Consider the following 25,381-nt stretch of genomic DNA (forward strand, 5'->3'; position numbering starts at 1 on the left):
AATGGGTAAGAACTCAGTGTAGGACATATGCAACCACAGTGTGTGCTGTTACTTAACATAAGGACTTTTAAATTCCAAAAATAAGCAATATGAAAAAAAAGTGCAATAGACAACATAATGGACATTATTTGTTACAGATAAAGATGGACTGTTGACTCACAGACTGTACAACTCCTCACTCGGGGAGGAGGAGTAACAGGAAGACAGAGGATGGGAAGGAGAGAAACAGCAGTAGCCAGTAAACCAGTATTGATCAGTGTGTCTGGTATTTATGTTTGCAAACTGTTTTTTTTTTTAACTTTCACTTTTGATACTCTGTGTGCTTCTTACCCTGTGTGCTGCCATGCAATGCTGCTGGAACCTGAATTTCCCTGAGGGAGTCTTCCCAAGGGATCAGTAAAGTTCGATCTAATGTAATCTAATAAAAATGTGAGCCCGTTTGATTATTATTATTATTAATCAGCTCTTTAAATTGGGATTTTTGTGCATTTCTATAGTGTACATTATTGGAATTTCTTTTGTTTGTGTGTTGATTACTGGATTTGTTAATAATAACATATGCATGATATTTTAGTATATAAATCATTCTGGAATATAAGTCGCAGGACCTCCTAAACTAGTATAAAAACAAAACTGCGACTTGGGAATATACGGCACTCAGTTCAATTCGGAACACACGATGTTCCCTCATTTTGCTTCTGCACCTTCTCAGTTGCCTCGTAGTCCATCTTGAAGGCCCAGAGGTGCAGTCTGGCGGAGAGCTCGCTGATGGACGACAGCGTGAGGAGGAACTGCTCTGCCGAGCCCAGCGGGACATCGGGGTTTGCCAGCTGTGCCTCCTGGATCTTTTGCTTCTCCTCTTCTGTGGGGATCATCGTCAGGATTTTCTGAAGGAGAGGACAGAGAGAGTGTCAGAGACTCAGAGGGAGGCGGGAAGAGAGAATGGAAGAATGCAACGTTCACCTCTATGCCCTCCTTGTTGAGCGCGTATTCATCAAAGTTCAGGATGGCTGTCTTGATGGTGCGAGGTGGCGGGAGAACCGTCAGGCCGATGTTGATGGCATTACTCCTTTTAGAATCCAAAACGATTATTTCCTGTCGCTTTCCATCTGTTGCTGCTTTCTACAACACAAACACACAGACTCTGCGTTGCCTTCCCAGTTCTTTTGTTGTGGTCTGATTTATACGTGTCAAAGGGTTACATCACGGCTGAAGTTAGTGCAGCTGTGGGGGCTGCAAGGCAGAAAATCCAATTAAGTGTTGTGTCCGTACTGCACGTGTTATGGAGATCTGGAAGTACATCTGCAAACACGGTCCCAGTATGTGCACGGATGACCTCACCGGCAATCAACACCGACGTGTTATTAGTGGAAGGAAGTCGTAAAATATCACCACATAAAAGCATAACAGAGAAGGTGCAAAGACCTGGTTACTGCCACCAGGAAATTGTAGTGCCACCTTCAGGAAACTGCAGATTTACACCGCAGTATCGCTCAAGATACTTGACTGTAGAACATATTCAATCTAGATATGTGAGACTAAAAATTTTAGATTTTCCCAATGTTGTGTTGTTGGGAATATATATCTGAGTCCAAGACACTATAGCTCTCTGAACCCTGCTTATGTAGTGCGATTACCTTGGTAACTGCTATCTCCTTTGACTTTGACTCAAACAGATGTTCCAGTTTGGTCGTGTCCAATGCTACTGTTTCCACTTTTGACCAAAATGAGTCTCCACTCCGTTTGTAGTCTTTGAATTGGCACTCTGTTGGGCGGATCTAATCACAAACATAATGTGAATAATCCGGATTATCATGAGGTCACTTCTGTCACTCTCAGTCATCAAACAATGGGCAAACGGGCAAAAACCTTAACAACAGAAACGACTTATTAGTAAAAAGCTTGTTTTAGCTCACCTCATTCCAGAAGAGTCTGATTGTCTTTTTCTTTTTACTGAAGAGAGGAGGATCAGTGGGAGGAGGTGCTGGAGCCCGGAAAGAAGGGGGTGGTGGGGGCCTCATAATTCCTACCAAGGGAGGAGGTGGTAGAAAACTACCTAGCATTGGTGGCGGTGGAGGAAAGCATGGTGGAGGAGGCGGTGGAAGCGGAAGATCGCCAGATCCTTTCATCAAAATGACATCCAGAACGTCATCGTCATCCTCCTCTGTCAGGTCGGTGAAGTCCATATCTCTGATGCGAAGGTCTCGGGGGCTGGCCAGCAGCTGGTCCCAGATTGTCTCCGATTCCTTTTTCGGCGAGACAGCCGGAGGCTCAGCAACCGGGCCTTCCAGGAGCTGGGGGTGAGGTGAGCCGAGGTCCTTGATCAAGTTTCCAAACCGCTCAGCTAATGGGCGAATGCTTCCCCGGTGCTCTGATTTCTCAGTTCTGTTGTCGCTCTCCTGGGAATCGCACGGCTCCTCGGTCGCCTTGTGGATTTCTTGGTCCTCACCCACTCTGTTCTCTTCCTCCTTTTCTGCATTCTTCTCTTCCTCATCACTGGGCTCCTTGGTCTGAGAGTACAGCATGTCCAGCATGAAGAGCTTGCTGTTGAGGAGTTTGCTGCTCTCATCATTCACTTCAGTCTCCTTAAGACCTAAAAGAGAAACCAAGAACATTAAGAGAAGAATTTCACAAATACTACATACTGCATGGATTTTCTATTTGTAAAGGATCTTTACAGTGAATTTGTATAGAACAAGGACTTTACATACATGGATGTATTGTCTCTTCACAAAGATGTCTGCCAGTGACGTAATGTCATTGCCAATCTCTGTTGGACTGCTAACGAAATTACCCAGAACTCATTTTAGCAATTGCCACAAATTTGATGAAAAGGTTGGACCTGTAATGAAACTGGATAAAAGTGTGAGTTTGGAGTGTGTCACCCTGTTGTCTGTTCCACATCTGCAAAAAGGACACGTCTTAAAAATTCCACCATTGGCCACTGTTGTTTGTCTTGTTTGTCCCTTGCGGGTATACTTACTGTGGACACTTTCTCACTCTCTTATTTCAGAAGTTGTACAAATGTTGCATATTTGGGTTTTAGTACAATAAAGGAGAGGGACTCGAAAACACTGCTTTTTGAGGGGTTAGCATTAGCCGTTTGTGCTATGAGGTTTGGAGATTGGTCAGCTACAGCTACATGGTGCTATCTGTTATAAAGGTCTGTTTCATTTAGGACATAAATGAGAAATATGGAGAAACACACAAGGGACAGGGTTAGATAAATGAATTGGAGCTATTTTGTAGAAATACAGGGAAATCTTTGAGGAGGTATGCACTCCAATTACCATCTTTTACATTTTGAACCTCATGCTAATTCTAACCATTTTGTTATGAGTGCTAAATAGAGTCTCTGTGAGTCCAGGTTTGGTTTTAATGCTGGAATTAAGTCTAAGTAGCACAATCCCCTTGAATAAATCCACTATAATCTCGCAAAATTTGCCAAAAATAAAATTACTTAAAATATATATTCAGGAAATGTATTAAATTAATGAAGTCCATAAAATCTCACAAATAACAACAGCTAAGAATTTTAAGTTTACGTTTATTCAGTCATAGCATTTATGAAATTTTAGTTGATAAATAAAACATACTTATTGCAGCAAAGTTACTGTCAGTCAATATGTTATATAACTGGCTTGGCACAAGCTTGGCGTTCAGTGCGCATCAAGGTGCTAACATTGCACCTAACGTTAGCATGAGCAGCGTGCCTCCGTTGGGAGTAATGGGATCTATAATGTGCTTTAAAAATACAAACTTGTGGTGGCTGAGGACTTTTAAAGCGATGGTTCACAATGGATTTAATTGCTCACATGTCTTGGAAAGTTGCTGGCATCACATAACATGATGCTAATGGGCTAACATTGGCATGAAAACTCACTTGCATCATGTAACGTGATGCTAACCGGTGTCACATAACACGAGAAGCTAAGGGGCTTGAACGACAGGATTTATAATACACTTAAAATTTTGCTTCAAAAATTTTTTCTGCACATCTTCAGGTAATTTTACATGCTGGCTGGTAAAAATAATCTAACGCTGTGTAGTTTTTGAGTTTTAAGTAAGACAGTCAAACTAAAATATAACAGACACAGATTCGGGCCTTAGATAATTATGGTATCGATGTTTCGTGATGTGACACTAAAATGTGAAGACCACACAGAACCATAGAGTATAGTACAGCTGAATCACAAGAATAAATTATTTTGCACAAAATGGTGTCAAAGATGCTGGTGTCGTGCTCTCTGAGTTCACCTTCTACGTAGTTAGTTGTTCTATTACACTGGTCAACATGATTTCAATGGATTTTGGGTAATTTGGGAGCGATGAATCTGGTGTCTTTGCCGATCACATTTTTGAGATATGAAAACATATTTCTCGTGTCAAGCATTGAAGCAAAAGCTGCAGTCTCGCACACCTCTTCGGCGCCATAAATGATTTTACGGCTCTTTCTTCACATTTTGCGAACCTGATTTAAAAACTATGCTTTTGAAGCTGCTTTTGTGCACGATTAGTGGCGTCAAACTCGTGAGTGAATGAGCAACTTTTGCGTAATCCATCAATAGGGAATAGGCAGATTTAAAAAAAACTTGATGTGATAGAGGAAATCTGAGATCTCAGATTCAGATTCAGTGCCCCAAACGTGCCCTAAATCAGTTCTCAAAGTCCATGCAAGAAAAAAAAATTGTTGACCAGTGTTATTTGCCCAATTAGTCCAACCCAGTTATCTTATTGGAGCACGAACTGGCCAACTGAAGGCTGAGGTGTGTCCAGCACGTTCCCTCAAAATGAGGTCTGTCGCCTCCATAGTGGTGAAACATCAACTATAAGACTAAGTGTATCCGTGTGAGGACACGGGGACAAAGACTGGGACATGAAGCCCATCTTTCTTATTGAAGTTCTCCGTCACCCTCGGGCGTGTAAGCGGGTGGAGCTAACAGGTGGACTACCCACCGTTGTCATTGCTGCCCTTCTCCTCTCTCTCCAGAGTGCTGCTGGCGGAGGAGATGCTGGAGGCGGAGCAGTTGTCCTTTTCATTCACTTCTTCATTTTGTCTCTCCTTGTCACTCAGGATTCCACTGTCCTCCTGTGCCTCCTCTCTCTCCTGCTCTGCTTCCTCTTCTTCACACTCCTCCGTTTCCTCCTCCTCCTTTTCTGCTGCTGCTTCCTGCTGTGCTGCTTCTTCCGCTTCTTCCTCCTCTTTCTTCTCTTCCTCTGCTTCGGTAGCAGCAGCTTCTCCCGCTTTTTGGAGTATTTCTAAGCTGGAATCATCAGCCTCTGCTGAAAAACGAATGCAGACAGAAATTCACTTTTGCTAGATTCTGACCTGAAAAACACTCCTGTATGACCCACACCGTCACCGGGGCAACACCATATAACACACACACACACACACTAATAAAAACAGTCACAAAGGTGGGTTGTTGCAAAGCCAGGATGTGATCAGGAAATGAGAATTTACACTCCTGTTTACATCACAACACCATCACGTGCGCGGTGAAGCTCATGCTACAGTCCGCGCACTGATGTTAGAAAAACACGGCGCTCAGAGGATTCTTATACTCGCTGTTTGAGCTGCAGTACCGCCACTCGGGGATATGCACTCATGCAGCGCTGAAACTTGGCTTATTTCTTGGCACGACACTCTCAAAAAGCTCTTTCAAAAACCGGTGACCCTTTGACCTGCATATCCTCTGTGCACGTGCGTGTGTGTGTGGTGTTTGTTTCAGCATTGGTCATGTCCTCTACTTTACCGTTTTCCACATGCTCTGCTCCACTACTTCTGTCCCTCACCCCTGTTCTTCTGGACTTTTACGCCTGCATGCTGCAAATGAGGGTCTCGGGGGGGATCGAATCGTTACCCGTCTGGTGTTAATTATCAGTGCCCTGAAGTCAAACAGGTGCGCTGAAGGATATGAGCTCCTACGCATGCACACAATTATAGTTGTTCAACAGAAGGCAGGAAAGTAATTCAAGTTATGGCTACATTACATTAGCCTCTGCAGCTACCAGAATAACACTTATGTTGTTACCATGAAATGAAACTTATCTCCAAACACATCTGGATAAACATGTTAGCTCACACTTTGGAAGGATTTTTGTGGCTTTTATGTGTTGGAGGACAAGGTAGAAGATGAAGAAGAGGTGTCGAATTGCATGCAGCACAACTCGTCAATAAATTACTTAAGAATATTTTTCTATTTTGATTTCAAAATGCGTGCTGACTACGAAAAATGCGCACAGGTCGGCAAGTTGGCGATACGCCCATGTCTAATGACGATGGTAAAGCTAGATGTTTTGTGCCCAGGATGCACAGCTGTATGCATTTGGATATACCCTCAATATCCTTTTTGCAACTGCTGTCAAAATAGGGCCCTTGGATTTCTTTTGATGAACCAATTAGCAGACTAAACATTGCTGTTTAAAGCAGGAGAAGTGACATCAATACTGACCATGTTAGCAGTAGCATCCTGAACACACACAAAGTCAGAACATATAGAATTTTTTATGTGCTTAGCAGATATTCTACTGTCATCATCTACCTGTCTCAGAAGGTAAGTAAGGGTTGACGGGAGTCTCAGTTTCAAGGTCAGCGTCTGCTTCCTCCTGGGATGCAAAGGAGGACGGGGTGCTGCTGCGCGATGATGAAGGCCAGGCCTCCACAGGGTCGAAGCTGGGGTTGAGGTCGGGGCGATTTCTCGGCAGTCGAGTGTGCTCCCTCTCGTACTCCTCCGCTGCCTGTCGCTCCACGTTCTTATACCTGGGAATGAGAGACAAAGGAAGGGTGGGGGGAGGAAAAGAACACAACACAGAGTGGGGGAAGTGAAGGGGAGGAGGTGACAGAGAGAGCAGCTTAAAAAGCAAAAAACGCAGGTACGAGGGACCGATGTAACAGTAAAACACAGGGTTATTAGACAGAATGTTACAGGTTCAAGGCCACCTGTGCCCTAATTTACTTGTGCATCTGGAGTTTTGGCAGGAAGGGCATCCGGTGTAAAACGTGCCAAATCAACGGCAGATCTACTGTGCCAACTCCAAACAAAAAAGGGGGCAGACAAAAAAAAACGTACATGAGTTAATGTCAGCCCGAATTTAACTGGATATTTTGACCTAACATCTACGTGGTCGTCACATTTGTTCTTCCAGCCTCCTCCATGTCAACAAAATGACACACTTCAGACACCATGTCACAACAAAACTCCAAACAAACACCTCTGACTTTCTACGATTGACAAGACAACAGCAGATTTAACATAATTGTAAATCACATTTGATTGGATTCAGTAATGTATCTGCCCCGAAGAACAGGGCGCGTCATCACAAACAGTTTAGTTTTAATATGAAACCCTGATACATATTCATCAATAAATGAAAAGTGTGGTGAATTTCAACTTTAATGATAACAGATATGAAAATTTGGCTCTATTTACATGTTTTTTGTATATACAGGGGTGTGAAACAAAGTCACTCAGTTTTTGAGAACTGTCGCCTCCACACAGATTTACCATAGAGTACCACACTGTTTGTATTTCTTCATAATTCATGTCAATAAAGTCCAAGACATAATCAATGTCTTGGGAATGTTCATGTATCCATCCCCTGACTTGTCTGAAGAAAACTGGATGTAAACGTGACAGTGTGTATGTGTTATACTAAAGGGTGCACTTGCTTATTCACACCATCATTTTGGTTTTAAGATTTTTATTTCTTTTAATTCATGATGTAGAGATCACTTTTCATTGTCAGTTTAAAGGGCATAATTTTAGAAATTTTAATATACAAAGCCTGCTTTTTTTGATGTTCTAAAAATTTCGAACATGTAAAAGCTCAAGGGGGCAAACACTTTTTCACACCACTGTAAGTCGCACCAGAATACAAGTCACAGGACTTCAAAAACTATTTTAACAAAAACGTGACTATAAAATATGAGTAACTGTGTTGTACAATCATTACCTCCGCCAAGGAGGTTATGTTTTCGGTCAAGTTTGTTTGTCTGTCGGTCAGCAGGATAACTCAAAAAGTTTTGAACGGATTTTGATGAAATTTTGTGGAGTGGTTGGAAATGACAAGAGGAACAAGTGATTAAATTTTAGTGGTGATCTGGATCACGATCCGGATCCAGGAATTTTTTAAAGGATTCTTCATCATTGCGGGATAGGGGGAATTTTGACATTCTAGTTTCTAACTCCACAAAAACAAGGCAGAAAGGCTTGAAAAAAATTAGGGTGTAAGATAGTCAAATGTTCTATCAAACAACAAAGTTTGGTGATGATCAAATCCGGATTCCAGATCTGGTGATCCACAATATGCAAAAATATAGGGAAAATAGAAAATGTGTCAGTGTGAGGTGACAAATGAAGCTAGAGATGCACAACTAACACCAAATTGTAGCTGAATCTGTACTGATTCAGTAAGGTGTCATCAGATTTGATGTAGCTTCAAATGTTATGGAGCTAGATCCAGAAGAAAACCGCCATTACCGAAAAATCATTTTTATACAATAACTTTTGAACTAATAAAGACATAAAAGTGATTCCAAGTTCTAGTGGTGTTTCATGGTCAAGGATGTCAAATATAAAGGAAAGAAAAGTGTATGTATCATAGTTTTGGTTGTAACACTGAACTGTTGAATAGATCACTGTGCCAAGGAGGGAATCTCTTTAGGGTCAGTGACCCTATGGCCTTGTTAGTAAACAATACAACACACTGCAAAGAGGAAATCCCTCATGACAAACTATACAGGGCTGGGGAGCACAATGAATTTATTAGATGAATCATTTGGCATTATTATATTTTAGTGGCAATGAATATCACTATCCAAATTACTTCACTTAGCAAAAGCAAAGTGATGAGTCAGCAGTATACTCAGCAGTGGTTAAGTTCTGGTTCAGTGCACATCACTGAACAAAGTACACAAGGTGCAAAACCCACTCCCAGGTGTCGATGAATCACGCCTAGGATCCAGAAAACCCAGAGGCTCACATCAGCACCTTACTGTTGCATATATATTCTGCTTCTGTGCACTTCACTGAATATATAGAAGGTGCACTTCACTGAATATATAGAAGGTGCACTTCATTATTTAGCACATGCAACACTTAAAAAAATAGTTCTATTTCAGAATTTACTGTTATTTATTTAGAGAAGTGTTTCATAAATGTTAAAAAAAATTCATATATTTGCAGTTTAGTTGAATAATAAATTGAATTTTGTCTCTTATTTGTTTTTGTCTATAAGCACATGCAATATCAATATCTGTGCTCAGATGACAGTAGCTTCTGGGAAAGGTGCAAGGTGCAATAAACTGTGATGCCAAGCGCTAAGGATACATGCTATCCAGTCACAGCAGATGAAACTTTTTTTTACTACTGAGCAAACATCATTGTTAGACTTTTTTAGGTTCAATGATTCCATGGCGTGTAGATGTTATGGCGTCAGTGACCCCATGGCCTTGGCGGAGGTTTGCACTCTCTGAGTGCTTCTAGTTTTAATATTACACGATCCTAAAATATGAGTAACTGTGTTTTACAATCATTTTAATATTACATGACCCTTTGCAATTGTGTTTGTGTGTTATTCTACAGACTGGTACACTTACAAAGAAATTGTTATTATTATTGTTGTTGTTGCTGCTGTTGTATAGAATAAAATACATATATAGCTCACATATTCACTTTTGATGGACCTGATATTGTGCTGGCATGCCAATAAAAAAAGGAGGTGGGAGGTAGAGGGAGTTAAAAAATAAAACACCAGAGAGACAGTTTAGGGAGGAAAGCAAACAGGGAAACAGAACAAACAGGCAAAACTACCTAAACCCTTTCAAGATGTGCTCAGATGGACTTTTTCAGCCAAATACAACATAAATGCATCCACCCATGTGCTCCCTCAGCGCTCCTTCTCCACTCCTCACCTTCAATCACGCACGTTCTCCTCAGGTCATCTCCACCTCCTCTTGGATTGTCTGTCTTCTTTCTGCTAAGTTTTTCTTTTTAATAAGGCTTTTGGCTTTTTCAAATCGGCTGTAAAAACCAGCTCGTGTAAGAATAAGAACTTCCAAAACACACGTGTTTCCATTAACCATATTTTCAATTGCCTGCTTCATTTAGAGTGCAGCAGAAACCCGCCGAGTGTCTCCCTGGCTTTAACATAGTTGTCAATCATTATATATTTATGAACCTCACACATGCTTTGCGGTAAAATTGTGATTCTCGTGTGTACAAACGTGTATTTAGGAGTGAGCTGGACATTCTTCTTGCAGGAGTGTATTTTTGTGACTCTATGTGCATGAAAAGCTCACGTTTGTGCACTGATTGTGAAAATCAGATAACCACAGCAAGAGAACATCCGTTCTGTATCTCTTGCACCTGACAGAAAAGTGCACCTGTTTAACCTGAAAACAAATTTTTAGAGAGTTTTTCAAACTGTTCCTTCAGCTCGGTTTTAGAGTAAAATTGTTTGATTGTGCACACAAACGCACCTCTCCTCCCGTGCAAGCCGAGCCTCCTCCAGCTTATCCACAAAGTCCCGGCTGTGAAAAACACACAAAGTGAATTTTTTAAAAAGTAAAAGCCACAGCAAATATAACATGTTCATATTTCCATTCAATCATTTGCATTAATTCTACACTAATTTGTCATTATATGCACTCATTTATTTTTGCATGTTAGAAATCATGCTTGAACTTATATTTATATTTTGCCTTCTTAACTTTATATGTTGATTTTATTTCAGAACTCGTCCCAGCCTCTTTTATTGAGGAAAAAAACCTCATTGTTCCCCTCACTTGTGTTTGTTCCTCTCCTCTTGTTCTATCCGCTGTAACCTCTCCTCCCTCTCCACACGGCGGCGCTCTCGCTCAGCTGCAAGAGACTCCTGGTGTTGTCGGTAGGAGGAGGACAAAAGACCTCCCAGAGCTGGTCTGAAGAAGACACAGAGAGCGAAAATAACAGATTAAGTGACTCTTACAGCTCTAATGTGACAAGAGTAAAAATAACAACAATAATAAAGTAAATCAATTCAAAATACATTGAGAATTATTAAAAGAGCCTTACAAAAACAAACAAAAAGTCATTAAAGACAATAATAAAAAACATTAAAACAACATATCAAAAAAAAAAGAAAGAAAAAAATATCAAGCTATAGAAACCTAAATAATTTCCAGAGGACTGTATGCCTATACAGAAGCGGCCATGAAAAAAAGAAAAAGATTTAACCAAAGAAGAATGTGTGCCCTGTAGCCTGCTGGCGTCTTTTAATTTTTTGCACGTGGAGTAAATTTGCATTTTTGAAATGCAGAGCACAAGCAGGTACATAAGGCTCCACACGTGTCAGACAAGAGGACCTGCTACAGTTTTGTATGTTCGCAGCAAACCCTTAAAATCTGCTCACAGATGTCCTAAGAGTCTGTAAAAATGAGGCTAATATTGGTGTCAAATGGTCAAATGCCCTGGTTTTTATTAAGGTTTGCAGCTGCATTTTGAAACATATAAAGACTATTTATTAGGGATGTCCCGATCAGGTTTTTTTGGCCCTGATCCAATTCCGAGTCATCTGATTTTGAGTATCTACCGATACCGAGTCCCGATCCGATACTTTAAAAAACTGAATGAACAATGAACAAATGCTAAATATATAATATTTTCATTTTAATCACCTTATTTTATTATTTATTACTTAAACAGTGCACTTCTCCTTGAGGTATCTTGAACAATCAAGTAATAATCTACCAGACTTAAAAAATGTACAAATGTCCATGTTATTTTATTTGTCTAAAAATAAATGTCCAAGGTTCCTTATGTTAAACAAGAAATTATTTAATCTGATTGATTGATCTGGTTTTAATTTACAGATGAAAGGTTTATAAAGAACCATTTATTGATTTAGCTATTTTAATTAATTATAATATTTAAATTAATCTAAAAATTTTTAAACAGTAATCAGAAATTTTGAGGTAACAAACAACAACAAAAAAAACATTTCCAAGGATTTTTCTTCAGAAAACTGCTCTATAAATGAGTAGTCCTGTGACATGTTTCTGTTTTGTACAGTGGTTACAGTAACAGTTCAGTAGTTTCTGCCACTAATCTTCTGTGTTTTGGCCCGATGCTTCGTTCCTACTGGACAGCGCGAAGCTACATCACAGCTCAGAGCATCGAAAGTTGGATTGGATTAAACTTATGTTTTTTCTTTTGTTCAATAAATAAAGAAAAAAAAAGATTGGGTTGAACTTTGACTGCGTCAGCCTGCCGACAAGCGGCAATGCGCGCTCCCGTCAGAAGCGTTGCTTTAGCTCAGCTTTTGACGCAACGCTTCTGACGCCTCTAAAAAGCAACGCATCTCATTGAAAATAATGCTTTTTAGACTGAATTTTGACGTCTCTGACACTTCCTACACGTGAAAGGCCCATTAATCTGCAATAATGAGCTTGAAATAGCGCTGATCAAAATAATGAAGATAAACTCTATATCGGATTCCTGATCGGGATGCAACGCCGGATTTCGATCAAGTCTGAAACCATGTGATCGGGCCTGATTTCCGATCACGTGATTGGATCGGGACATCCCTACTATTTATTCTGCTGTGTGAAAATCCAGTCAATTAAAACATTACAAAGATGGTACTTTGGGTACTTTGTGTAATATTGAGCCCAAATGACAAGTTGGGGGTCAAAGATCATAACAAAAATTTAAACTGAAAAACTTCGCAAATGTCCCATGATCATTTTAACCAGTTGTACACAGCAAAATCCTCAGTGTTAACTGAGTACTTATAAATAATAATTTTCTTGAGTTTAAATAATCCTCAGTTAAAGTTACACTTTTAATAGCATTGAAAGCATTTTCATTTAAAATGTTAAGATGTTCAATGAGAAACTATGAGGAGAAATGTCCATCACTATGCCTCAGCACACAGTCAGCAAGAGTTGCATATGTGAATATTGACCCTAAGCACGTATGAATACATGTCTGCACATGGACATATTTATACAGTAAAGCCATGTGTTTGTAGAGGACGTTGTCTTGCATGGGTATGTACGAGGTGAAGCGTCCTCTCACTTGGAGTTTGTGGACATGGTGGGACTGCCGACAGAAGAGTAAGAACAAAGTCGTCCGTTCCTGAGTGAGAGGAGGGAGGAAACGGGTGACAGTGAGTGACATCTGAAATCAACTGGTTAAATGACACCTGAGTGTGGAAGTGTTGGGAAACAGAGGGGAAGAAAGCAGGCGGTGCAACACGCGAGTGTCCCCACAGTTACCAACAACACAGCAACACCTTTCACAATTTACACACAGAGTAACAGAGGAAACCTATTACGATATCGCAAAGGTATGCGCCGTTAAAGCAGAGTCACAATGATGTTTGCTCGTAACGCATTCCTGTCGAAAAGGTACGAATGTAGCCTAACAATGTTCTCAATCATTCGTGAACAAAGTTGCAAACGCGCAAACTTTTCATGTAGTGCCAGAACACACTAAACTGTAAAGCGCCTGCTGAGAAGATTTTTGGTCAAGTTTTACAGTCTAAAATTTAGAATGAAACTATTCCCAGCATAAGTAATTAGGCAGTGAAACAATTTGAGTAAATCTGCTTCAGTACAGGACCACAACAGAGTTGAAATCAAATCATCAGGATGTGCTTGTAGCGTAGATCTTCAGCTTTAAATCAAAGGGTCTGCGACAGACTGGTGTCCTGTGCAGAGTGTATATGACCCCGAATATCACCCAACGACAGCTGGGATAAGCTCATCCACCCGCTGTGACCCTTGACTGGCGTAAGTGGGTATAGAAAATAAAAATAGATTAATGAATTCAAAGGGTTCAAATAAAACTTTTAACATATTAACCATGAATAATTTACAGGTTAAAATTTTATACATTTAAAAAAAACTCGTTAAAAACTTCACTTAAAAAGCAAATGAATGACTTTTCTGAAATTCTAATGCTTAATACCGACTGTCAAGGAAAAATATAGCGTATTTATTTCTTCCGATCACCGAGTCTTGTACTCTCATCTACATACATGAAGGCAAGTGTTTGTTGCTTGGAATGCTAATAAGTTGGGAACTACGGGCCGTAGAAGACATTTTAAGCACATCAGCACTTCAATGCAGTCAATTTAGGTTCTAAATTAACAGCGTCAAGGTCATGGGGCTGAACTTGAAGGAGTTCAGTCCCATGGCCAATTATTCGTTGACTGCTTACGAGTGGAAAGAAATCTTCATGGACTCTGCAGTGATGGAAAAGGTAAGAACTTGGTTTATGCAGAGCTTCTGAAAAATTAGCCAGTGAGATATTGAATGCCCACTTATTATAATTACAGGGTGACCCCCCCCCCTCCAAAAAAAACAACTGAACAAACAAAAATTGTAATAAGTCCTACACAAAGGTCAATCAAATTTCATGAAAGACTATTGTTCCAATCATCTTCCCCAACATGTCAGACATTTTGCCTGGAGGCCTATTTCGCCAACGAATCAGACCATTTGGAGCATAATTTTGAAAGAACATGACTTTTATGCAAAGCGACCGAGATAACTGAAACTTTGGGGATTGATCATAAACAGACTAAACTTTGTAGGATTTATTACAATTTTTATGGGTTCTGTGTTTTTTGGGTCACTCTGTATTTATTCTTCACCTCTGCAAGTTCATGATAAACAACAGTATTGTGTTGGTCATACTAAATTACACGCTTATCCAGCACAACATTCTTGTTGTGTTGCTTCTGCGATCCATCACAACAACCCCGTACATACGTACAAAACAACACCAAACATCTTAAAAAGTGGGCAGAGAACAGACAAAGTAAACAGACTGTAGTAAAGAAAACCCCCTATGTAAGACAGTACTTATCAAGGAACAGAATAGCATCATGGAGATGGAGAAAATAAGTCAAAGCATTCAAACACCAGGAAGATTACTGATGCAGTAAAAGAAGAAAGGAAACACGTGAAGGAGCAACAAGACGAGTCGTGATAGATCAGGAGGGCAGCAGTCAATGGGGTAAAAAGTGGAGGTGACAAATAGCCAAGTGGTGCTAAAGGTTCAAAAGCTGGTGCCCCAAGAAAAAACAAAAGTGGAAAGTGAAAAATGAAAAAGTGCAGTGCTGGAGAGATGGAAAGCATTCCTCCCCCATTGGAAAGGTCCACGATTCATGGGATACTGAGTCCAGCTGACCTGGAAGAAGTTGCTTGAAGTGGGTCATCACTGGGTTTGACCTGAACCGTAGATGATGGCTCCTCATCGAAGTCGTAGGAGAAGAGGTGGAACGGTGAGTGTGGTAGGTAAGGCACGTAGTCAGGGGAGGGATGAGAGCTGCCCCGCAAGGGCGGGCTGACCTCTGTGGTAGCCGGAACAGTGACAACCGACCTCTTCCTGGCCAGCAGAGTGGCCAGCAGGGACGGCTGGGCAGGCGGGCTGACGGGGGAGAAGACCGGAGGGGGCGAGGTGGGAGCAGGAGGGGAGTGCGGCACAGGTGAAGGAGGTGATTCCGGACGATAACTGTGCACCTCCTCTTTGACGCACTCCTCCATTCTTGAAATAATGGCGATGGCCGAGATGGTTCTTCTGGGAGCTGCGGATGGAGGACAGCCTGCTGGGCTATGAACAGAGGAACGCATGAATACATGATGAAAGAATAATTGAGGAATGAGATGTAGGATGTAGGAACATGTTTGTCCCGAAAAAAATTTAAAGAGTACCACGTTTTTGCGCAACACGAATAACAATTGCCAAAAACATTTGCCACCAGAGCCACCAAGGAGATCAAATTCACCACATGTAGATTTGAAATCACCCAGAAAGAGACGGCTGACAACAAACAACAAATTCCCGGCTGTAAAAATAATAATTAAAAAAAATTGAGAAAACTTAAAAATTTAAGGCAATCAAGTTTATTAGCATAATTTGATCAAATTATTGACCTTAATGGGCCATAAAATACCATTTATTATTCAGAAAATGTAGGCCATCCTGATAGTCCAGTCAGGGACGGAAGTATTTGGACAGTGATGCACCTTTTGTAATTTTGCCTCCGTACACCATCGCGATGGAGTTGAAATGAAACGATGAAGATGTTTGTTATGTCAACCTTCTGCTTTAATTAAAAGACTTTAGCTCAAATATCACATTTACTATTTTGTAATTACAGCTATTTGTGTACAGTCCTAACATTTTAGAGCTCATAAGTAAATGGACAAACTCAAGATAAGGATTTTGTATGTTTGTTTTGCGTCCATCAGCATTCCCCACTCCATGAGCTACAAGTTTGTAAATGGTCCACATTTTTGTTTAACCTCTTGAATTACAGCTGAAAGTCGACACTACAAATCGTGCTGAAGTACAGAGGCAAAAGTATCCAAACTTTGCCACTGTCCAAATACTTATGGATCTGATTGCACGTCAAGCTGTTCACGCCCTAAATTTTGCTGACAGCATGACACAGTTAGCAAGTTATGGAATTTTGGGGATGTTTAATATGAAATCTCAGCCTTATGTAACTGTAAAAGGTAGATAAATCCATTTTTGAGCTGTCATTTTTACTTATGTTTTCGCCTGTTTGTTTGCGAACAGCCTGAGGCCCACAATTTTTCATATATTGTTGTGAAATTTTTACTGACGATTCATATCCTGATAGGCAAGAACTGATTTCATTTTCAAGGTCATAGATCAAAGTGCAAAGTCAGGAAAAATCTTGGAAAAGTGGAAAAATCCCTATTTTTAACATTGAACAAATATTCAGAAATTCATAACTCTGTCAAAAAAGATCACATTTCTTTCATATTTGACAGCATTATGTAGGATGGTATCCTTTACTGACTGACAAAGTTTGATCCGGATCTGATCCAGATTACAGATTTTGTGGCCATTTAAATTTAACATTGAAAACCCTATTTAATGTATATTTTACATTATATCTTAATCAAACGTGCCCCAATCACTCTCATATTTGAACGTGAGATTCAGGCTGGCACTCAGTATCTCCTGACAAAGTCTGATCTGGATCTGATCCAGATAAGATTGGGGATTTTGTGGACATTTGAATTTAATATTGAAAAGCCCATTTAGTGTACATTTGACATTATATCTCAATCAGAAGTGCCTCAATTGCTCTCAATGAATACACTATAACATGAGATCTGGATATTTGATTATTTTTAACATTAAAAAGCCCTTTTGATCTATATTTTGTATTATATTTTAGCTTATGTAAAGCCACTTCGAACAGGACTTTGACCTTGAAAATTGGAAACTAGTGTTGGCGGAGGTTCGCGCTCGGTTAGCACGGTGCTGTTTTTTGTTTTCCTCATGTTTTCTCAATTTTTTTTTTTTCTGGTTTGTGAAAGAGAAGATGAAAGCCCACTGCGTGCTACCACCATGACCTCATATATACCTGGGTGTGGCCTGACTACATTCTGTATCAGGCCCCTCCTCCTCCTCATTCGACTCAGACTCAGTTAGTGGACACTCTTCCTCCTGCTCTTCCTCCTGCTCTTCCTTCTGCTCTAACACGTGCTCCCAATGCTCCTCTTCTTCCTCCTCCTCTTCCTCCTCTAACATGTCCTCATATTCCTCCTCTTCATCCTGCTCTATTGCATCCTCACATTCCTCCTCTCTGTGGAGGAACGAGCAGTGGAAAGAAGGCGGAGGGACAGATAGACGGATGGATGGATGCAGAATGAAGGATTAAGGGAGAGATGACACAAAAGACTATCATGCACATACAAACATTACTTACAAGTAAAGAAAGAAATGGCAGAAGAACAGATGGAGAAGTAGACAGTCACATGACACGGAAATAAAACTTACAACTGCTTTACCAGAGCATGCAAATGGTTACATGACACTCTACAAGACAACATCGCCACGAACGATCACATACAGTGATGGAAAACATAGAAATCACAAGTGGAGTAAATACCAAGACTTCCTGTGTCCAAGTAGTTACACATGCAGAGACAAACTACGAGAAGAGGACAGGATGAAGGGAATGCTTCGAGTGGACTGAAGGTGGTTTGTCTCCTTTCACCAGACTGTTCTTGGTGCAGCTGCGTTGGTTTGTGTTGCCAGGTGTAGTTCAAATCATTCAGTAAAATCGCATTTAAACTGTTTTCTCTCCAGGCACCAATTTCAAAAGGTACTGAGCACCGTACTGGAACACGTGCACATAATCCGTTCACCTCTCTTTGTGCAGGAGATTGGAAACATTCCGAAATGGCAATCAGAGCCGACAGCTGATACGGCAAACAAAAACAAAATCAGATGCATTCATGCAACCTCCGCTCCCGCCTCAGAATCGCTGCGATGGTCAAAGGACAAAATGTGCTTCCTTCACAAACCGTCTTCTACCTTGATGAAAGAGTGATGGGATGAAACCCCAAAAAGGGGACATGGAGAAGGAATATTTACCTGCGGTAACCGGCTGCAGTGGGCCCCAGATGCTGTCCATTAATGAGCATGCACACAGCACTGAAGCACGGCCTGTGTTGGTTTAATAACGTGCACACAAACAGCACTGCAGCCTGATGAGAACATTTGTGTTTGTGCAGCACATAGTTTTGGTCTGTGAAGAAGTAAATCCATTCCTCACGTGAGACACTCAAGTGTCTGTTACGGTGTGTGGTGTGAGCCGCGAGCATCAGCAGCCGGCTGTTTTATGAGTGACCTTTGAACTTACATGCATGGAAGGAAACCTGAAGTTGTTCTGCAGTAGAAAGTGTAGGTAGGATGTTTTTAGCTTTTTTTATCCTGTAAAGACTGTGACTGAAGCTTGGCTGCTGAAGGTAACAACCCCACCCCACCCCCCCACCCCCACAGCCTCTCACCTGTCACTCAGGTCGCCTGGTCTCAGCTCACTGAAGGGATGGAAGCCAGCTCGCAGAGGAGATGCGGGACTGCAGGGGGAATTATAGCCAGAACGGCCGACAGAAGCCCTGTGGCTCCGCCTCCTCTGGAGCCCACACTTCTTGTCCCCGCTCCCGAGGCTTGCCCGTCGGCGATCCCGGTGTCCGACTGGAGGAGGATGGCTGTCGTCGTCGCCGTCTTCATGCCGTAGGGTCATCTGAAGAAAGGGTCAGGGGGTAACTAAGTATATTCAAAATTTTATATCAAACGTAAATCAGCATGGATTCCTCAAAATTATGTTTTAATAAACAATTGCTGAGTGTATGTATGTTTTTGACAGTACGGCTCCTGTGTTTATATGAGAGAACTCAACAAATATTTTCCTGCAGTGTACAACCCGCTGTATCAGAAACCACCCCCAAAAAGATTTTTGGACTTCTATATACACACACACACACACACACACCACATGATAATTTTATCTCTTGAAAATTGAAATAAATATTGTGATGGTCCCTTGATCTTGGATAAAAGTTAAAAATGTGAAATCTATCATAGCGCAAGTTCTACCAGGAAGACTCAGACTTCATAGCTTTCATTCAGATTCACCGAATCAGTAACAGCTGCATCTCTAATAGTAAACATCAGGTCCCATTTCAGTCATCAACTCATGACCAATAGAAAACGCAGACGTTATTTCAAGATGTCAGTTCTAACTCACCTCTCTGCTGTTTGCAGTTGCTGGCCCAAATCACTACCTCCACCCCAATGCCACCAATTGGTCACTGCCTGACACCTGGGGTAGGCTCCACCCTTGCCTTCTTCCGATGGCAGGATTCAACATCAATGTACTCCCTCTGGGTTGTGACCAGGATCTCCCCCAAACACTGTTCTAACATATTCAGTATGACTACGAACTGTTTTTAGTCTCCTGAGTCTTCACGGTAGAACTCTGCTCATTTAAAAAAACAGTTCCGCTGGAGAAATTCGGGTTTCTGATTGATTTTGGCCCAAATTCTGCTTGCTGGCATCAGCTGTTACAGAGTTCAGAGTTGTTGGAAAATTTTGTTGTTTTTGGCCTCTACAATAGAAACACATCAGTTTCTGACAAAGTGTCCTTTTTAAAACCACAAATAATTTAATCTTTCAAATAATTTGGTACCAAAATTAAGACAATACAACCAGAGGTTCCAGAGATATGGAATAAAGTCCAAGAAAGGATGCATGCATGGGCAGGAGGAATATAATGCACCATTAATTCTGTAGTTATTCTTCTTGTTACAAATGGTCACAAACCTCGTACATGTTGAGCTGCTCAACCAAGTCCAAATCAGTGCCCCTCCTTCCAAGGTGCCGTTTGGACACCGCCTCCATTCCCTGTTCCTCCAGGCAATCCACCATATCGTAAAAAGAATCCTGGTCAGGCAGTGCAGCAAGAGTCTGGAACAGAGCAGAAAACACAGCAAAGGTAATGCAGACCACATGGACACTTTCACGCCACAGGTACAATATATTTTTAGAAAACTAGCAGCTTTTATGGCTATTTTTTCCCCAACTGCACATCAAAGAACCACTTTGGTTCTGGTACAATTATTTATAGTTATTTTTAGTTCCGACTCCTGGGTGGAGCTTACAAGACCAAGCTATTGCTAGCTGGTCATCCTCGTTCTCAGCGTCATAAAACAGCAACAAGTTTACAAGACCTAAAAGAACAACAGCTCTGTTAATAGCACATGGAAAACAATACCAAACTGTGGACAAATGAGCAGTCCCAAACCTTTACAAGCGACATGAAACCAACAGGATTTAAACTGGCTCATATAGACGAGGTGGTTTCGAAATCCACATGCTATAAATTTATATAATCCACATGGATTTTGAAGTGTAATGTGAAACTTGAAAGGAAACTGGGACCAGACTTCAGTACTTAGGGTTCTTTTGGTATAACAGTGGTTTGCCACTGTGCCCTAAATGCAAATTTCTGCTTCTGTGTGATTCCAGTTGAAAATGTGAAACCAGAGATCCCAAAGTTAAACCTTTAATGGCTAAAAAAAAACAAAAAAACGCAAATATTTTCACAGATTTGGTGTAAAAATAATGTTAGCTTAATACACAAATAGATTTTACTTTGAACATATCACACTAAAAACTGCTCAAAATCAAATGGACAAAGTGCACATGTGAAGTATCTGCTGTAAAGTGATATTGGAGGTAGATTTATGGTTAATAAATCGACAGTCTTATACCTTGTTGATGAGGGTCATGGCGTAAACAAGCAGCTCTGTGTCCACGCCATCCTTCTCATGCAGGATCTCCATAGCATTAGACCAGGGTTTGCAGCCTGTAAACCAGACCATCATCATAAAAGGCTCCGTAATAAAAAATATCCACCCAAACATCTGTGTCATTGACATGTTACTCTGCCGAGTCTGGCTAAGTGATAAAGAATGAGTAGAAAGCTTTCAGGACTTAGAGCTTGATGACATGTTCTATACCTCTCTTGTTGTCCAACGTGGTGATGGACTGTATGAGTAGTGGAGTGTTGGATTCAGAGTACTCCACAAAAACCAGCAACAGCTTCAAAGCCGTTTTCACGACCAGACGGAACTGAGGGAGAGAACAGAAAGCTTTTAAACTTCCACAGACAACAGAAAAACATCATAATTGGGCATTTATTGAAAATTAACACACTCTCTCTCAATCTCTCTTTGCAGAACCTGGTTCATCCTATATATAAAACACCATGTCTGTCCCTGTGTGTGTGTGTGTCTGGAGCCCATATATGAGTAAAGAGGCGGAGCATGGGTGAGACCATATGACCTGGCAAAACAAAGCTGTGCTTGGGATTGATCTCATGCATCAAAATTCACTGGGAATTAATCACTTCATCCTCATTACGTCTGTTCTCTGCTATGAGGTCTCTCTGGTGGACTGCCTATTTCTGAAGCTCCCTATACTCAAAAATCTTGGCGGCATCCAGCGTGTTTTCTGACTTGCAGTGTTATACTGAACCTAGAATGCATTTATATCAGCGGTGACATCATTCTGTTGCGACTTCTGTGTCCCTGACTCTGTTGGGACTGATTTACCACATCATACCTTTGAACCAACAAGAGTGTATAACCACTGGATCGTCTCGACATGTCCGATAACACCGTTCATACCATCCACGTACAGCATGATCTGCCCCAGAGCTGAGAGAGAGAAAAACAAAGGTGAAAAGACATTTTGGCTCTGTTTGTGTCCATTTTTTAAAGAAAGAAAAATTTCAAATCCCACAAAAAGGACAAGATGTGAAGGTGTTTTCAGACTCTTGACTACAGCTATTTATATAGTTATAACAAGAGCAATCAGAGATTCCTGACCTCCACCAATCCAGACCCAGATCACCTCCAAAATTCAGTGGAGTATTCCATGGCCTAATATCTATCTATGGTGCAAATTTGGTGAGAATCCCTGAAGTAGTTTTGACGTAATCCTTAAAAGCCTATAAAGTGTAACTTGATCCAGAATTTGGATCCAGATCACCTCCAAAATTTACTGGAGTCTTCCATGGTGTAATATCTATCTGTGGTGCAAATTTTGTGAGAATCCGTAAAGTAGTTTTGACGTAATCCTTCAAAGACAATTATGAAATCTTGATCCAGAATCCGGATCTGGATCACCTCCAAAATTTAATGGAGTCTTCCATGGCCTAATATATATTTGTGGTAAAAATGTCATCAAAATCCATGCAGTACTTTTGACATAATCCTGCTAACATTCAGACAGACAGACAAATACTGTAAATTAGTTAATAAATAAAAGCCGATGATTTTATTACATCCTCAGTGGACATATCATTTTGGGATCACTGGGAGTGCTCTTGCATGGCTGACGTCATACTTGACCAGTCGTTCTCGCTGTGTTTTGTACAGTAACATTACCTCTAACCTTAGTGACATGAAATTTGGGGTTCCACAGGGGTCTGTCTTAGGCCCCCTGCTTTTCTCCCTTTATATACCACCCCTTGAGCACATATTGTTGCGTTTTGGAATTACCTTTCACTGCTATGCTGATGATACTCAGTTATACATGCAGATAACTGCTGGTAATCTCATTCACATAAAATCTTTAGAAGATTGCCTTGCATCAGTGAGAAGCTGGATGTCTAGAAACTTCCTACTTTTAAACTCTGATAAGACTGAGATGATGGTTCTTGGTCCTGTGAGACACCAGTATCAATTTGACCAGTTAATGCTTAGCCTAGGCTCATGTGTCATACATCACACTGACAAAGTGAGGAACCTTGGGGTAATTTTTGATCCTCCTGTTGGGAAAGTGTAGGAACACGGACCCACAACAGGGGGCGCAAATGAACGGACAATGGAGTAAGTCAAATAACAACGCTTTACTGTTGTGAATGTGCACAACGAATACAACCAATCACAGAAATGGACAACAGTCAATTTACAAAAGTGTCGTGTGGGCAGGCTCGAAGATAGGAGACGCCTCTCCAAGGTAAGACCGGTACCACACGGCTTCCTCCGCCACAAGACCCCGGGTATACTGGAGCCGCCAAGTCCCGAACTCCCAGGTGGCCACTGCCTCCGCGTGTCGGACCTGGTACTGCTGGCGAGGAACAAAAACACAATTAAAGGTGGGCGCGTTTGCACCCAGTAATCCACACGGCAGGAAAGCTACCTCCACCTCTCGTTGGAAAAAAGGTCTGTTATCACTCACAAAAGTCACAAAAGGTTACTGTCAAGCAGTCAGCTGAGAATATTACCTTCCAGGTAGAACGATATCTCGGCAATGAGGTGGAGATGCCGTCCTGCTGATATACCCCACTGATGATTGCCGTCAGCTGTCTCAGGTGATGGGTGACAGCTGTCACCGAGGCTGCTCCCGTGAGGCGGCGGCGCCCTCTGGTGCCTGGAGCCCGCACTCCAGGCAGGGCGCCCTCTGGTGGTGGTGGGCCAGCAGTACCTCCTCTTCAGCGGCCCACACAACAGGACCCCCCCCTCAACGGGCGCCTCCTGGCGCCCGACCGGGCTTGTCCGGGTGGCGACGGTAGAAGTCGGCCAGGAGGGCCGGGTCCAGGATGAAGCTCCTCTTCACCCAGGAGCGTTCTTCAGGGCCGTACCCCTCCCAGTCCACCAGATATTGAAAGCCCCGGCCCATCCGTCGGACGTCCAACAACCGGCGCACTGTCCAAGCCGGCTCGCCATCGATGATCCGGGCAGGAGGTGGCGCCGGACCGGGTGTACAGAGGGGCGAGGTGTGATGGGGCTTGATTTTCGACACATGGAACACTGGATGGATCCGCAGTAAGGCTGGAAGCTGAAGCCTCACTGCGGCGGGATTGATGACCTTGAGGATTTTAAACGGTCCTATGTACCTGTCCTGTAGTTTGGGGGAGGCCACTTGTAGTGGGATGTCCTTTGTGGACAACCACACTTCCTGCCCGGGGCGATACGTAGGGGCCGGGGTCCGCCGCCGGTCTGCATGGGTCTTCGCCCTCATCCGGGCCCTCAACAAAGCAGAACGGGCGGCACGCCACACCCGACGGCACCTCCGCAGGTGGGCCTGGACCGAGGGCACACCGACCTCTCCCTCAACCACCGGGAACAACGGGGGCTGATACCCCAAACACACCTCAAAGGGGGAGAGGCCGGTGGCTGATGACACTTGACTGTTGTGGGCGTACTCGATCCAGGCCAGATGAGTACTCCAGGCCGCCGGGTGCGCGGCTGTCACACAACGCAGTGTTTGCTCCATTTCTTGATTGGCCCGCTCTGCTTGCCCGTTGGTCTGGGGGTGATACCCGGACGAGAGACTGACCGTGGCCCCCAGCTCCCGACAAAAGCTCCTCCAGACATGCGAGGAGAACTGGGGACCGCGATCGGAGACGATGTCTGATGGTATCCCATGCAGGCGGACGACGTGGTGGACCAGGAGGTCCGCTGTCTCCTGGGCCGTTGGGAGCTTCGGGAGGGCCACGAAGTGGGCCGCCTTGGAGAATCGGTCCACTATCGTGAGGATCACGGTGTTGCCCTGGGACGGCGGGAGGCCCGTGACAAAATCCAGGCCGATGTGGGACCAGGGGCGATGAGGCACGGGCAGCGGCTGTAGCAGTCCCGGAGCCTTGCGATGGTCGGCCTTGCCCCTGGCACAGGTGGTACAGGCCTGGATGTAGTCCCGGACGTCGGCCTCCAGGGACGCCCACCAGAAGCGCTGCCGGACAACTGCCACGGTTCTTCGCACCCCTGGATGACAGGAGAGCTTGGAGCCGTGACAGAAGTCCAGGACTGCAGCCCTAGCCTCTGGTGGGACGTACAGTCTGTTCTTTGGTCCAGTCCCGGGGTCCGGGCTCCGTGCCAGGGCCTCCCGGACGGTTCTCTCTACGTCCCAGGTGAGGGTGGCCACGATAGTGGACTCTGGGATGATGGGTTCCGGTGGATCCGACAACTCCGCTTTGACCTTGTCTTCGTGTACCCGGGACAAGGCATCCGACTTCTGGTTCTTGGTCCCGGGCCGGTAGGTGATGCGGA

General features: G+C 42.7%; 1 protein-coding gene across 4 annotated transcripts in view; it reads right to left on the reverse strand.

Annotated features, from left to right (window-relative positions):
* Positions 1-25,381, reverse strand: part of fhod3a (formin homology 2 domain containing 3a) — a 140,181-nt gene that overhangs the window by 6,682 nt on the left and 108,118 nt on the right. The window contains exons 6-21 of one of the 4 annotated variants that reach the window (XM_034161556.1): positions 21,948-22,042; positions 21,344-21,455; positions 21,095-21,189; positions 20,145-20,288; positions 18,830-19,065; positions 17,398-17,619; positions 15,183-15,605; positions 13,062-13,121; positions 10,790-10,924; positions 10,484-10,534; positions 6,546-6,763; positions 4,957-5,280; positions 1,917-2,593; positions 1,638-1,778; positions 964-1,122; positions 705-887 (exon numbers count right to left, since the gene is read on the reverse strand). In XM_034161556.1, coding sequence (XP_034017447.1) covers positions 705-887; positions 964-1,122; positions 1,638-1,778; positions 1,917-2,593; positions 4,957-5,280; positions 6,546-6,763; positions 10,484-10,534; positions 10,790-10,924; positions 13,062-13,121; positions 15,183-15,605; positions 17,398-17,619; positions 18,830-19,065; positions 20,145-20,288; positions 21,095-21,189; positions 21,344-21,455; positions 21,948-22,042 — 3,275 coding nt within the window. Of the gene's footprint in view, positions 1-704; positions 888-963; positions 1,123-1,637; positions 1,779-1,916; positions 2,594-4,956; positions 5,284-6,545; positions 6,764-10,483; positions 10,535-10,789; positions 10,925-13,061; positions 13,122-15,182; positions 15,606-17,397; positions 17,620-18,829; positions 19,066-20,144; positions 20,289-21,094; positions 21,190-21,343; positions 21,456-21,947; positions 22,043-25,381 lie in introns of all 4 variants that reach the window. The other 3 variants (XM_034161555.1, XM_034161557.1, XM_034161558.1) reach the window with 3 other exon arrangements.

The sequence above is a fragment of the Thalassophryne amazonica genome, chromosome 20, assembly GCF_902500255.1.
Source record: "Thalassophryne amazonica chromosome 20, fThaAma1.1, whole genome shotgun sequence".
Lineage (NCBI taxonomy): Eukaryota > Metazoa > Chordata > Actinopteri > Batrachoidiformes > Batrachoididae > Thalassophryne > Thalassophryne amazonica.